The sequence below is a fragment of the Nilaparvata lugens genome, chromosome 8, assembly GCF_014356525.2.
Source record: "Nilaparvata lugens isolate BPH chromosome 8, ASM1435652v1, whole genome shotgun sequence".
Taxonomy (NCBI): Eukaryota; Metazoa; Arthropoda; class Insecta; order Hemiptera; family Delphacidae; genus Nilaparvata; species Nilaparvata lugens.
Genome location: NC_052511.1, coordinates 15106756 through 15120836, shown reverse-complemented (window position 1 = coordinate 15120836; position 14081 = coordinate 15106756). Strand labels below are relative to the sequence as shown.

The 14081-nt window shown below is 30.6% G+C and overlaps 2 protein-coding genes across 3 annotated transcripts in view; both read left to right on the top strand.

Moving 5' to 3' along the window:
- The window catches only part of LOC120352638 (puromycin-sensitive aminopeptidase-like protein), a 30375-nt gene extending 20859 nt beyond the window's left edge, over positions 1-9516 (top strand). For both annotated transcript variants that reach the window (XM_039434042.1, XM_039434043.1), the window contains exons 8-11: positions 453-651; positions 2985-3259; positions 4519-4718; positions 9235-9516. In XM_039434042.1, the coding sequence (XP_039289976.1) occupies positions 453-651; positions 2985-3259; positions 4519-4718; positions 9235-9412 (852 nt within the window). In that variant the 3' untranslated portion in view covers positions 9413-9516. The remainder of the gene's footprint in view (positions 1-452; positions 652-2984; positions 3260-4518; positions 4719-9234) is intronic.
- A 63-nt stretch (positions 9517-9579) lies between these two features.
- On the top strand, positions 9580-12965 carry LOC120352807. The gene is made up of 3 exons (XM_039435075.1): positions 9580-9584; positions 10890-10998; positions 12051-12965. Exons 1-3 carry the CDS (start codon positions 9580-9582, stop codon positions 12390-12392), a joined length of 456 nt encoding a protein of 151 aa, XP_039291009.1. The 3' UTR covers positions 12393-12965.
- The last annotated feature ends 1116 nt before the right edge of the window (positions 12966-14081 follow it).

Sequence of the window (14081 nt, the reverse complement as noted above, 5' to 3'; positions counted from 1 at the left end):
ACATTGGAAAATTTTTCGTTGGTTTTTGAATTATTTTTATTGATATAACTCAAATTAAAGAGTAATAATATTATAATGTACCATATAAGTCTGATCTATTGTTTTAAGTTATTGTAGTGATTTGTTTTCAGAATAGTTTATTTATTTTTGTCTCTATGTTGTCAGTTTATGGAGAGATTTTAATTTGAATTAAAATTTCAATTATGATCAACCAATCCATAGGCCTACAAACTCACTTTTTCCACTTCCTTAGGTTCATGCAAGGTACCTAGAATACAGTGTAGGTCTAGGTACATTGGGTTCATGAACGTTTTAATTCGTTTTTGATCTTCTGATATTTTTAAATTGAAATGTCACATTTTTTATATAAGAAATATTGATTTTCCATAATAATTTTATATAATTAAATTATGTAATTTTAATTCTCATGGAATGGTCTCTTTGTTTTCTAGTCAGCATACTCAAGAACACTGACGAGAGATGGAAGAGTCAATGAGGAGAAAGCTTGGTGGGTTCCGCTTACATTCACAACTGATAAGGAACTAAATTTCACCGATACCACAACTAAAGCCTGGTTGGGACCCCAAAAATCTGTAGAAATCAAGATGGGAGACGCACTACAATGGATTATATTCAATATTCAACAGACCGGTAATAGTCTACTACTGTACCTACAAAGATATTCTCTTCAGTCATTTTTTATCACGAATAAATTATCTTCTCAGCCTTTTACACTATATATATTTTATTATTGGTTCAATTCATCTATTCATTGTCACATTACATCAATTTTTTAAGTTTCAGTCATATGACTGGTGACATGTCAGTATTACTGAATCTAAATTATTATATAATTACTATACAGTATATATTGTCAAGTGAAAATAATATTAAAAAATGCATGATTATACATAGAATGCCTTAATGTATACAAGATAATTGTTTTTGATGTCTATATATCTTATTGAAAACTGGAGACTAGTAAGCCAAATCTATTTGCCAATATTTATATATCTATTTATTTATTATTCATTCATAAGATCATGGAAGCATAGGCTCCATGATTTCTCTCAAAAACTGCTCCCATAACAAAATAATTCTCAAATAGTGTTTTTTTAATGTGAAATAATGTGCAATAATGATCTTATTCATCAGAAAAAACTCATAATTCAATTTTTGTAATAATACAATACACAAGTAAACAATTGAAAGTTATAATATTAATGAATTCTTCTGATTGAATTACAAATACCGTATGCAAAGCTTTAAAGCTTGACCGCATATGGGAGTACCTACAAAAAAAATCCTTTTGATAACAGTTCATTACCAATTAAAAAAAATTTAATAATAAAAATAAAAGTTGACACATTCACTTAATTTTTGCACTACCAGCTAAATGAAAATTTGTAGAAATGTCATCCAAACACAAAAAAAAATCATGAATTATAAACTATTTTGACACTATATGTTCAAAATTCATCACATTGGGAACCATCAACCAGTTCTTATCAGGATTCCAAAGCTAAAACTATAGAAGAATTATACAATACATTATTTTATACATACTTTCTACATCTTCTTCATTCAAATTTAACAGGAATGTCTTCAAATTACGTTTAAACAGATGTGGTGAATCACTATGCAAAATGGATGAGGGCAGTCTATTACAGAATTTTCCTTTGTCTTATCGGGCTCAAAATTTTATAGCTTTTTAAAGTTTAAATTTTCTAAATATATAATCAATTTAATTCAATTCAGCAATATTTTTCAATTTTAAAATGATTTCTGTATGTTTGAATTGTAAATTGAGTGTGTAATTGAAGAATTTTGAAGTGACACATACGGTAACCTAGCTACATTTGGCCTGTTGCATACATTAGAATTGGTTTATAGCTGCGTTTACACCAAAGTTATTAACATTTTGTTAAAAACTTGATCCTTATAGATTATCTTACATTGAATATATAGCTTATCATACACATGATGAACATATGTGTTTGTCAAGTTCCGTTTAATATAATAGAATCTATAAGGATTAAAATTTTGTTAATAACTTTGGTGTAAACGTAGCTTTAGCCTGTGTTACATCTCTGTAAGTTGTGTGAACTTATTCTGAAAGATTGAATGAATAAATTACATCAATTCTTTATAAATAGGTAGTAAGAGTAGAAGAAAAAAGTAATAATATCAAAAATAAAATTTAAAAATGCTGAAAATTGTAGGCTACTATTCAAGAATCAAGAATCAAGACTGTTCTATTGTCACAAACAAAATTGCATTGAAAAAGTATCGTATAGAGCTACACCACACCACCACCAATATATCAATAAAATCAAAATCCTGGAATTATTAGAAGGCTAGTTCAACTTATACCTTCTCTCCAACTTATTACTTGATCATTTTTTAATATTATCCATTTGTCTGGTATGTATCACTTATCAATTCAAAATTGACTCACCATGAGTTAATTCCCATTCCATGTTCCACTCCAACAGTGAGCTGATTTCCATTTTTTTTTAAATTGAAATTTATTCACAACACTGCCATATTTTACAATAATATTTTTACAATGAAATTATTATAAAGAAATAGTATCATGATGGAAAAACAAGAAAAGAACTCCAGTAGCTCAACAGCTGTGGTTAAAGTTCTACACTATTGTTATTGTACATAATAATATGAACAAGACAGTCACTTGATTTTGGTAACTAAAAAAAAGAATAAGTCTTTGTCAATTTCACACAAACAGAATTAGAGCAATAGTAAAAAACAAAAAAAGAAATAATAGTAAAACCTGAAAAAACAAATAAAATACAATTTCCTGAAGTACCTATACAATAAATATATAACATAAAAAGAATAAATAAATAAACCTTTATTTATTCTTCCAATATGATTATTTCTCAAAGAAGACATCTCACTCTGCTATACAGTACGGTATAAAAATACTTTGTGGAATATAATCTATATTTTCATAATTCCAGGATACTATAGAGTGAACTATGACCTGGAAAGCTGGATGAGCTTGGCCAGCACACTCTCCACGAATCACACCAGTATCCACCCCATAAACAGAGCACATCTCTTGGATGATGCTTTCACATTGGCAACCAGCGGAAAAGTCGACTATGAAATACCATTGAAACTATCAGCTTATTTGGTAGAAGAAGACGACTTTATTCCTTGGTTTGTTGCCATCAAGCATTATGGAGGCTTGATCAGGAGGTTCAGAGATAATAAAGTTGGTGAACACTTAAAGGTGAGTTTTATTGATTTCAAATTCTACTATTCACTTTGCACGTTAATGAATCAACGGAAACCTCATATTTCACAATTTAAACTAAAACTGTATGAATTTCTTATGAGTAATCTTCAAGACCTTCGATCATAATATATTTTAACTTTGTTGTACCGGTAGTTCAGACACTGTGCTACTTGTAAATATTTATTTGAAAAACACTTACTTTTCTTGGAGTATTGAAGAATGCACTTCACTCCTGAGGAGAAGCATCCTCAGGATGAAGCTCTTCATCAAGAGTGGAATGCATCCCTCAATACTCCAAGAAAAGTAAGTGTTTTTTTTCAAATATTTACAAGTAACACAGTGTCTGAACTACTACGAAGTTATTATATTATAGTGTTTCGACATATGGAAAGCAACATCAATAATATATTTTACAGAATAAATTATGATATCTATTATCATACCATTAACTATTGTAATAGTTGTGGGCTACTGATAAATGGATGATTGATTGAAAATGATCTATATAATATAGCCTATTATAATATTCTCTCACCCATAAAAGGAGCAGTTTTTGGTACCTATAAAAAGTTTTTGGTATTGATTCCTAAAACCATTTTTGCATCCCTCTGAATCTGTTATTTTATTTGAATAAAAGTGCTCATCTTAATTCAGAGCCGGTAGATTTTCTCAATTTCTATTTTTGTAGTTCCATCAACCTATACTAATAAACCTATACTAATTACTACGCTTCACAAAATTTGTTTTATCATTACAATCACTTCACATCCAATCGGAATTGAAGGACTCTTGTGGGCAAATTAATGAGAAAATTACTACATACCTATTATTTCTATTACACTAGCTCAAGTACCTATAATTATATAATACAAAATAATTAGAATTTAATTCACTTTCGATATTTCATACAAAATTTTGAATTGAAATATTTATTGTATTAAATAATAAGTTTCCCTAAATTAGAACACTGAACAAATCTCTTCTCGAGATTGTTTGTTTTCTTTCGGAAAAATGTTAACATGAGTGTTGATGGACTCAAGCTTATCATCCATGTTATTTATGAGGCTCAACTTTTAAAATTTAATTCATTTTTATCAAATTAATATGGTTCCAAATATTGAATTAGATATAATTTATTATATCATTACCATTGTAATAATAGTATTCATGATAATCTAATATTGATAAGAAATCAGAATTATTTTTTAAATAATTTTCTTATTAGAATGAGCCTGAAATTGTGATTATTTCAGAAAACCTACACGTCGTTTGTCCAAACAGCCTACAATAAATTGTCAGCCATCAATGAGCAAAATCGAACCTACTCTGAGCGTCTGGCAGCAAGTTCTCTGTTCCCTCAAGCATGCATGTTGGGAATTGAGGAATGCCAATCAAAGTATTTGAAAGATTTTGCAGATTGGCTCCACGCAGTCAGCAATCAATCACATCCAGCGTGAGTGAACTCATATTTATACATTTTCATTCATATATTCTTAGATTTGATCCTATTCTGAGAAGACTTATTCTAATTCAAGTTTTTATTCTTGAAGGTTTCCGAGAGAAAATTTGGAAAAGAAGGTACAAGAATGCTTAAATCTAAATGAACCACTAAAAACTATAGGCTACTAGTTTTCAAAATGAGATAGAAGCTCAATTATTGAAAAATAAGTAGGTAACAAAATATTTTGTCTATTATATACTAAAATAGTTTTATTGGGAAAAAACTATGTGTTTTTTTATCATGGTCATAACAAATTGTAAAAAGAAAACATAATTTTATCAATTGAGAGTATCACAATATAAAATATTATATAATTTTTAAAATTATTATTCCAATAAGCTAAGTTTTAAGAATTCATTGTATTAGAATAAATTTAGATCAAATATTGGATTAGAAAAGATTACATTTTGTTAGACGTTACGTTCTTAATAGGCTATAACAAATAAATAATTGTAAAAATAAAATATAATTTTATCAAGTGTAAGTAATCATAATATAGTAGCCTATACAACATGTATAACGATTTCAAGCGAAGTTTAGAGAATTCATTGAATTGAAACAGTGTCTGAATCTGACTACCAGATTATTCATGTGTCTGAGTACCTACTTATTGCCGTAGGGGAGAGGGGGGCAGTTGTGGACAAAATTCAGATTTTATTTTTTGTATTTTTTTTTAATGGATCAAATTCCGATATGTTACCAAATAATTTTTAAATTCAACTTCGGTATTCACTTCAAGATTTCTTGTGCACATATTTGAAAAAACGTTGATCCAAGTACCTGAAAAAAATATTTTTCAAAACCCTTACATCCTGTCCATAAGTACCCCATCACGGGGTAGTTGTGGACAGGTCTGGGGCAGTTGTGGACATGGCAAAAAAGAGAACACCATGACGTCAGTAAAACTTTTAATGCATGAAATACTTTAATACACATAAACTTTAATACACACCCTTAATATTACCCCATATTATATTTGTCAAAATTGAATTTGAAACGAAAAATATTCACTGCCCTATTTGTTCCTCCTACAGTGCTAGGTTGAGGCAACTTACAAATTGCTTCTTCTTTGTTTATTTCGCTTATATCTTGGATATCAGGCTTTACAAATGTGTAGGATCTTGTTTGCTTTTTGAAGAAGCTTACCTTAAATTCTGTTGGAGAGATTTTTTCAATTAATTGGGCAACAAAGTATTTGATTGATCGTTTACCTGCTACCTTAACTAATAGAAAATCGGACTCATTGACATTTGTTCCATCTAAATCAATAATTTCATTTTCAATGTCACTATCAGATTCTATTCCCCATGCACTCATCTCTTCTTCTTCTTCTTCACACATGTCTTCAAATTCATTGTCAGTTGATTCTTCTTTTCTCTGCTTCTTCGCTTTTTTCTCAGACTTGCTTGCCTTGTCTTCACATTTCATTAACTTTCTTCTAGGAACATGGATGGACGTTTTTTCTTGTTTAATTTTTCTCTTCAATAGTTCTGCTTCTATCCTGTTCTTCTCCGGAGTATCTGTTAAAATACAACACTTCCCCTTCTTTCTCCTCTTCCCTTTACTATCACCTCTTCTTTCAGCTTTAGGGTATGGACGGATATCTTCAGGTGTGGGAAAATCCTTTTTTTCAGAATTTCTAGCAGGTGTGACAGACCCTCCATTGTCATGTGTCTTCTGAAGATTAATTTCTTCATTATTTTCAGTGGAGCAACCAGCCATTGTTTCTGCACCAACGGTTTTTTCTGATGTGTTTTCTTGTTAAGGCGTCTCTACCAGTGGCTGATCTGTTGGAAGGGATCCCAGAAAATCTTCCTCTTTGAATGTAGAGCCGTTGAAAGGTGTGATTCCAGTTTTTTTGAAGCCGGCAATTATGTTTTTCCTGCTGAATGCTTCATCAAATGCTGATGCAGTTAGATGTGCGATATTATGAATTGCAATTTATTGTTTGCCAGGATTTTCACTTATCCATTTATTGAAAACTGACCTACAATGACTCTTGAAAGGCCCAAAAACAGCTACATCAAGTGGTTGAAGACGATGGCTGGTGTGTGGTGGAAAAGTTAGTAATACAATCCCATTTTCTCTACAGAAGATAATTGCATCCAAACTTGATTCATGATTATCTAGAACAATAAGAAGTGGATTTTCTTTACTAGAGGATGTTTGCACTAGAATGTGTTTCAAGACTTCTAGAAAAACTTCTTGTGTCATCCAGCCTGATCGATTTGCAAACCCCTTACTACCTCTTGGAGCACCATATAAGAACAAGTCTTTGAAATGCACTCTGGGATAGACATAAACTGGTGGTAAAGCACTTCCACTTGCTGTTACAATACCACAGAAAGTAACAAGTTCCCCTCGTTCTGCTGAAACACACTGTCCTACTTGCTTAGCTCCAGCTGGCGCGATGACTTTTGGGCTTTGTAGGACTGTAGTTACACCAGATTCATCTAAATTTAGTATGCGGTTGTCTGGGAATTTGTATTTCTCCATTAAAGTCTCCAAGTTATTGTAGAACGTTTCCACATTTTTCTTATTAAAACTAATGTTTCGTGCAAGGCTAGTGTTCTCTGGCTTTCTCAAGCTGAGCTGTGGGTGTCTCTTCATGAATCCTTTCATCCAATCAATACCTGCTGTCTTAGCATGATTCCAGCCCTCGGGTGAGGTCTTCCTTAGCACTAAAGCATAAGAATATGCAAAATCCCTACCTGTTTGTAGGTCAAACCGTAGTGCATTCTTGAGCAATTGATAAGGTATTCTTCTAAGAGACGTTCCTCTTCAGAAGAAAACACCTGTCTGGTAGAATACTTGGAGCTGGCAGCAAGTGCAGGTATTTCAATATCAACAGCTCCATCTTGTGTAACAATATCAGTGACATCCGCTTGTGAAACATTGATTTCTTCAGTCCATGGTAGGCTGCAGCTTCTCGAATAGAACGGTTCCCATTCCTTATATCTTCCAATGCCTGCTTCACAACTTCTTCTGAAATGGCAGCTCTATTGGTCTTCCTTTGATAGTTCCTCACCATATTGGAAACTCAGTGAACATCAAATTCATGATTAGGCACAGTAAAGGGCTTATTTCATTTGACATGATATGTGAATCATTGGAATTATTCAAAATACATTGGATGCAAGGCTGCCTTGACAGATAACTCCAGTTCTGCATGAGAAAGTAGGCTACTGTATTTTAAATCAGTCCAATAGCTCTTGCAGATAAAATGAATTACAATAAACTACTATATTATGTAAATTATTTTCAATTTAACTGAAAAAAGGCATATGAACCTTTAAGCATAGCATATTGCTCTTAAATCCCATTAAAAAGCTAGAGCTTATGAAGCATAAAAATAAACTGAGTCAATGCTTGATGAAATCAAATATATTTGATATAGGCCTAACAATTTCATTGAGACCAAGAATTATAATAATGTTCAAAACTGATTTTTTGTAGCTTTTAAGTTCAAATCCAGTTGATAATAATACTAACCAGGTGAATATAGAATACAATTCAGTGTTATTTGTGACATTTCAAGTACTTAACAGATTATAGGAATGTTTAATTCCGTTTGGCGGGGCACATGTGGACACTGTCCACATGTGCCCCTTTTTTGCTGTCCAAATGTACCCCATGTTGCAACACTGAATAAAATGCTCAATTTCTCATTTGAGGTTAGGTTTTGATCCAACTTCCACACATTAAATTGTAGCTAATAAACTGTTCTGTCAAATGGTTCAACTCCTATACCATTAGAATCAGCATGTCAAATATTATTAAACAAGAACTTTGAATCAAATAATTCACTTTCACCTATCAAAATCAAACAATGTTTATACTTACCTCACTCAGAAACAGCCATATGCAATGATTTTCCCCTGAGAGATAGGCTATCTGTGCACAACCTAGTGACAAAACTTTGAACTCACAAGCTTCACTGATTGGAGGAAAATTTGAAATGTCCACTTGTGCCCCTGTCCACTTCTGCCCCCCTTTCCCCTACATATAAGTATTACATAATATAGTAATAATTATTATTGTTAAAGTTCTTGAACTATTAAAAAGTGATAATTTACATAATAGAGAATAATTATTACATAATTACATACCAGAATACCATGTGTCTGAATCTGCTGAGCTACCATCAATCACTTTCATCATATAAACGACGACGGGCAACACGAAATCATTGGGAACAAAATTCATCACAGTAATTTTAATTTTCTTTTGTTGTCACGACGTTGATAAAAATAACTGCTGAAAGTGTTTCAATTCAAAATTCATAGAATTCATTGAATATTTGAAACATTCAATTGAATAATCAAGTGAAAGTAATCATAATATAGTAGCCTATACAATATGTTAACAGTTTCAAGCAAAGGTTTAGAGAATTTATTGAATTGAAACGCATTATTATATTTTTTAATTCATACCAATCGTTTTTACAATAATCAATATTTGCTTATAGTCCTGCATTTGACCCAGACACAAAGTACACAACACTTTGCACCGGAGTGAGAGCAGGTAACCATTCTGTTTGGGAGGCTGTTTGGAACTATTATGTCAAGACTGATATTTCTACAGAGAAATCATTGCTACTTCAAGTGCTGGGATGCTCACAAAATTCGTCTTCTTTGAAAACGTGAGTATTGTACTGCACTAGAAATTTTTACAGCCCATGGTTCAGGTCTTAAATAACTGTATTATAGGCTATTATTTAGCGTAACCTGTAGAAAAATAATATCATATAGTATGTAGGCTACGTAGCCTACTATATGTATTAGAAATAAAAGTCCATTTTACAAACTTTAAAATGGAGTAAGTATAAAAAAACTGGTCGTTTTTTATTTTATTTTATAATAAAAAGTTTTTAAAAGGATATGAAAGGTTTATTCTTCAACAAACAAATTGAGTAGCCCTGAAGAAATACATTTTAGAAAATTAGTGTGTAGCCTATATAATATTAAAATTGATCACTTGATTAATGGTCACTTAAATCCCTCCAAATCCAATGTTATATTATATCATATCTTTATCAAACAGTATTAATTAATAGGAAATAAGGATAACAAGTTTCAAGTTAATATTATTGTAATATTTTCCCAATGAATCTGAATATTGTACTGTCTGAACATTATTTAGAATTATTCCTCATCAACATTTCATGAGGCCTTTGGAAATTTGAAAAATGCTGCATGGGAAGACATATGATATTGTATCTCTTGAATAGTCTTATGAAATGATAGCAGACTGCATTCGAATATAGGATTCATTGATTGATGTATTGATTAATAAATTGCATCAGATAGCCTAAGCTCAAGTATATTATTTTAGCCTGATTATCATTGATAACTCGGTATTGAATATTTTTTACACAGGAATTACTTCTTACTATATAATTTATTTATCTGTATCTCTTTGTTTATCTTTATTTGTAATATTTCATCAATTTGAAAACAATATAAAAACATGAAGTACACTCTTCTCAAGTACTCTGTTTATTTTATATTATTGTTTTTTTATAATTTTCAAAAAGTTGCCCATACAATTGAATTGATTTCATCAATTTATCTTTTCTTTTGTTATAATTTTGTACCTACGCATAACTTTTTCTGCAAAGAACGTAAAAAGTTATTATTGATATTTTTCAATGTCATATGGGATATTGATAGAAAGAATATTCTCATTCTTCATAAAACCTTATTTTTATTCACCAACATTATATTTTTGCCGGTGATGCCCACATGAGCGTTAGCTTGTGCTTGGATAACGTACCGTAAAGTGCGTTGATGGATTGATGCGATGTTCAAATGTCCATGCCGTCGGTGGGATTCGAACCCACCAACCAGGCTGTGCTAGCAGGAAAGATTGTAACGCTCCTGACCAGTGGACTAACCCGGCCAGAAAATACTATATTAAAATATTGAATATTGTATGGTAATCCAAGTATAGGCTATCGGTAAAGGAAAAAATATTATCATTGGTACAGTGATGAGAAGAAAAGTTGAAGTGAATAGACATTTACCAAAATAAGTGTTCAAATTCAGTTTATTGGGCATTGAATATAAGGTAGTCTTCATAATTCATCAAAACGAATTTGAAATAAAAATTATAAAGGTTTTTATTAATATCATTCTCATTGTTTATTGTTTTTAGGTTGAAACCCAAATCAGTCTTCGCATTTTTCCGTTCTTTGGGAATCGTACTACAAACAGACGAAGATTACAACAAAGTAAGTACCTAGCTAGGGTACTCCATAATTTCTAAAATTATTAGAACAATGATCTCCATATTCTAGTCTAGAAGAGATTGGTTTCTGAAGAGCAAATCCTAATATCTTAAAGGAAGTTATTATTATAGGCTTAGAATCATCTCAATGAGAGTGTGTAAAGTCAGTGAAAAATATTCGTTGTAGGCTTATGTACAGTTATCAATTATTATTACTATAGTATGCTGATAATAATGATTCATAATTTTTAAAAATCAACTGATTTCCTGCTACTTTTCAAATAACTGCATGATTTAACAAATACGGTAGGAGGGCCTACACTTATGATTTATTGAATATTATGCCAGTACCTTACATTATGCGGTAATCTAAACTAACTTATTGCTTGTATATACAGATGGTGATTCTGGCTTCTGGGGTTTCTGGAGAGCAACTCCTATTATGCCCTATTATGTTTGAAGAACTGATAGGATTTACATTTTTTAAATTTTTAATACAGCAGATAATTGATGCAGTAGAAATTAAATATGAGAGTTTCACTTATTTATACTGCATGTCTGCATAAACATTGATCATTTATTCTGCTAGTGATGATGACGAGAGATTGTTGTTAATTGTTGGAGTTTCCATCATAATGAAAAAATGGATAAAAAACTGTTCAAAATTCCAAAAAATTAGTCCTAGGCTATTATTACTTGATGTGTGTAAATTAAAAAGAAATATTTTTTCAGGAAATATGTCCTCCTTTCCTGTTCACTAAATTGATAGTATCAAAGTAATATTTTTTGAAAATAAGATATTTATAATAATTATCAGTACGGTATAGCATAGAATAAACAATCTAGTGAAAAAGGAAATCAGGTATAGGCCTAAGTATTATGTTGAAAATATTCCAGCAACTTGAAAGATACAAAATGCTAGTGCGCATGAAAATATGAGGTTCACAACTTGCAATTCTATAAAATTTTATTTTATCTCACCAACTCCATCTCAGGTACCATAATTATATATTTTCCTATTTCCTATAAATATTATTTCAATTCCACTTTTTTCAGCTGAGCAATTTCCATGGCACCATACAAGGCAACTATGCAGAGGAACTGAAACAAGTGGTTAATGCTACTCTAAAGCAGATCAGAAAGAACCAAGACTGGATACAGACATATGCTCCATTGATTATGCGCTTTTACGAGAAGGATTCTTCGTCCACTGTGAACCCTACCTCTGGAGGTACATCCACATCTAAACCTCCAGCTACCGTGTCAACCAGCACCTCGTCCTCGCCCACCAATACCACAACAAAACCTACAAGTGCATCTTGGATAAACAAACCTTCTCTACTTGTCATCTTCATGGTTGCATTAGTCACTTACAGAGCGCAATTAAGATTATTTTGAAATCTATAGTGTTAATATTATTGTTCTTCAATCATGTAAAACTTTCAACATTAAGCTTTGAAGCTCATAATAGTACCTATGAGCTATTATGAATTCAGTATTATTACTCGTTTTCCACTCATTTTCCTGTAGGCCTAGAAATATTTTTGTTTTACAAAGTGTAATAAAAAAAATATATTATGCCTATCATTTTTTCCTATTTTCAACTTTTATTCTGTTGTCATTATGTTATGTTTAAAAAAAAAATGTTGCCACATATAACGTGATATGAAACTTATGGAGTAATATTTGAGTTCACATAATAATCTTGGATTAAAAATAGTTCATAATTATACACAGATTTGTATACAGAGTAATTTAAATGGAACAAAATGATTAGTTTGTCATCCATTTGAAGTAGCCTATTATTTATGTTCAAAGAATAAGTTAACTCTTTATTGTTGCTCTCATACAAGTAGGCTAGATCAATTATTATTAAAGTTGACAATAAAAGACTTTCAAATTGACTTCCACAAGATCATGTTAATAACTGAGATTGGAATAAAAGTGTTTAATATTGATAATAAAAATGAACTTATTCCATCAATGAATCAAATTCCCAAACAGCAACAGAATCAATTATTTTTATAAACAATTCTCATCAACTAATGAAATATTATTTTAATAAACCTATATTAGGACAAATTTTTAACTTTTCTATGAAGCCTGCGATAATAAATATAATAGGCCTACAATAAATATTATATAACTTTCAATATTATAAAATACTACCTATGTATTTATTTTGAAATAAAATAAGGTATATAATATGTTCTCGAATAAGAACATGCGTTGTGGATTCCATTCATATCCTGATATCAGAATGGACGAAATTGTTAGTTGAATGGAAAAACGTTAAGCGCCAAAATTTGATTACTCGATTTTTTTATTTATGGAAAAATCGTTCCTTATTGTGAATTTGCTTATCATGTAGTGACATCTATTGATAAATTTTATAACTTTTACTAAAAGTTTTTGGTGGGAGAAGTTTTCAAAATACTTTTGAAATAATAAAAAAATCAACATTGAAATGTTTTTTTTTAGTTCTTGTGAAATTTGAGAAATGATGCTTGTAACGTTTTTCCGGAAAGCTATTCAATTACAGGTGAGCATAAACCAATAACATTTTCAATGCCGATAATATACCATTTATTTCATCATCCATAGATTTGGCAGATTTCCTCAAGTGAGTATCAAATATATTATATTGATAGGCTACTATGAAGCTCAACTATATTACCGGTAATAATATTACAGTATCTAATAATATTATATAGTAGTAACAAAAATATTATAGATAATATGGAGCTATTGTCACATTATAGATTTATGGATGGGTGAAAATAGATTTATGAAAAAAACATTTTTTTTCTACAACAAAAAGAGTTAAGTAGCTATTATTGATATTTCAATTTAGGCTAATTTGAAAATTATTCTGGAATACGGTACGGTATAACTATATTATTTCCTACATAGTCAAAACATTAATGTGAAATACAGCTAAAAATGTGTTGGTTTCAACAACACACAACTGGAGTCCTGTATAAGTTCAAATATGCAATAAAAGAGTAATTGACAATAAAATCAATTTATCAAAATTTCTTTTCATTTTAATTTGGAAATTTATAACTTATTGAGTTTATTTCTTCA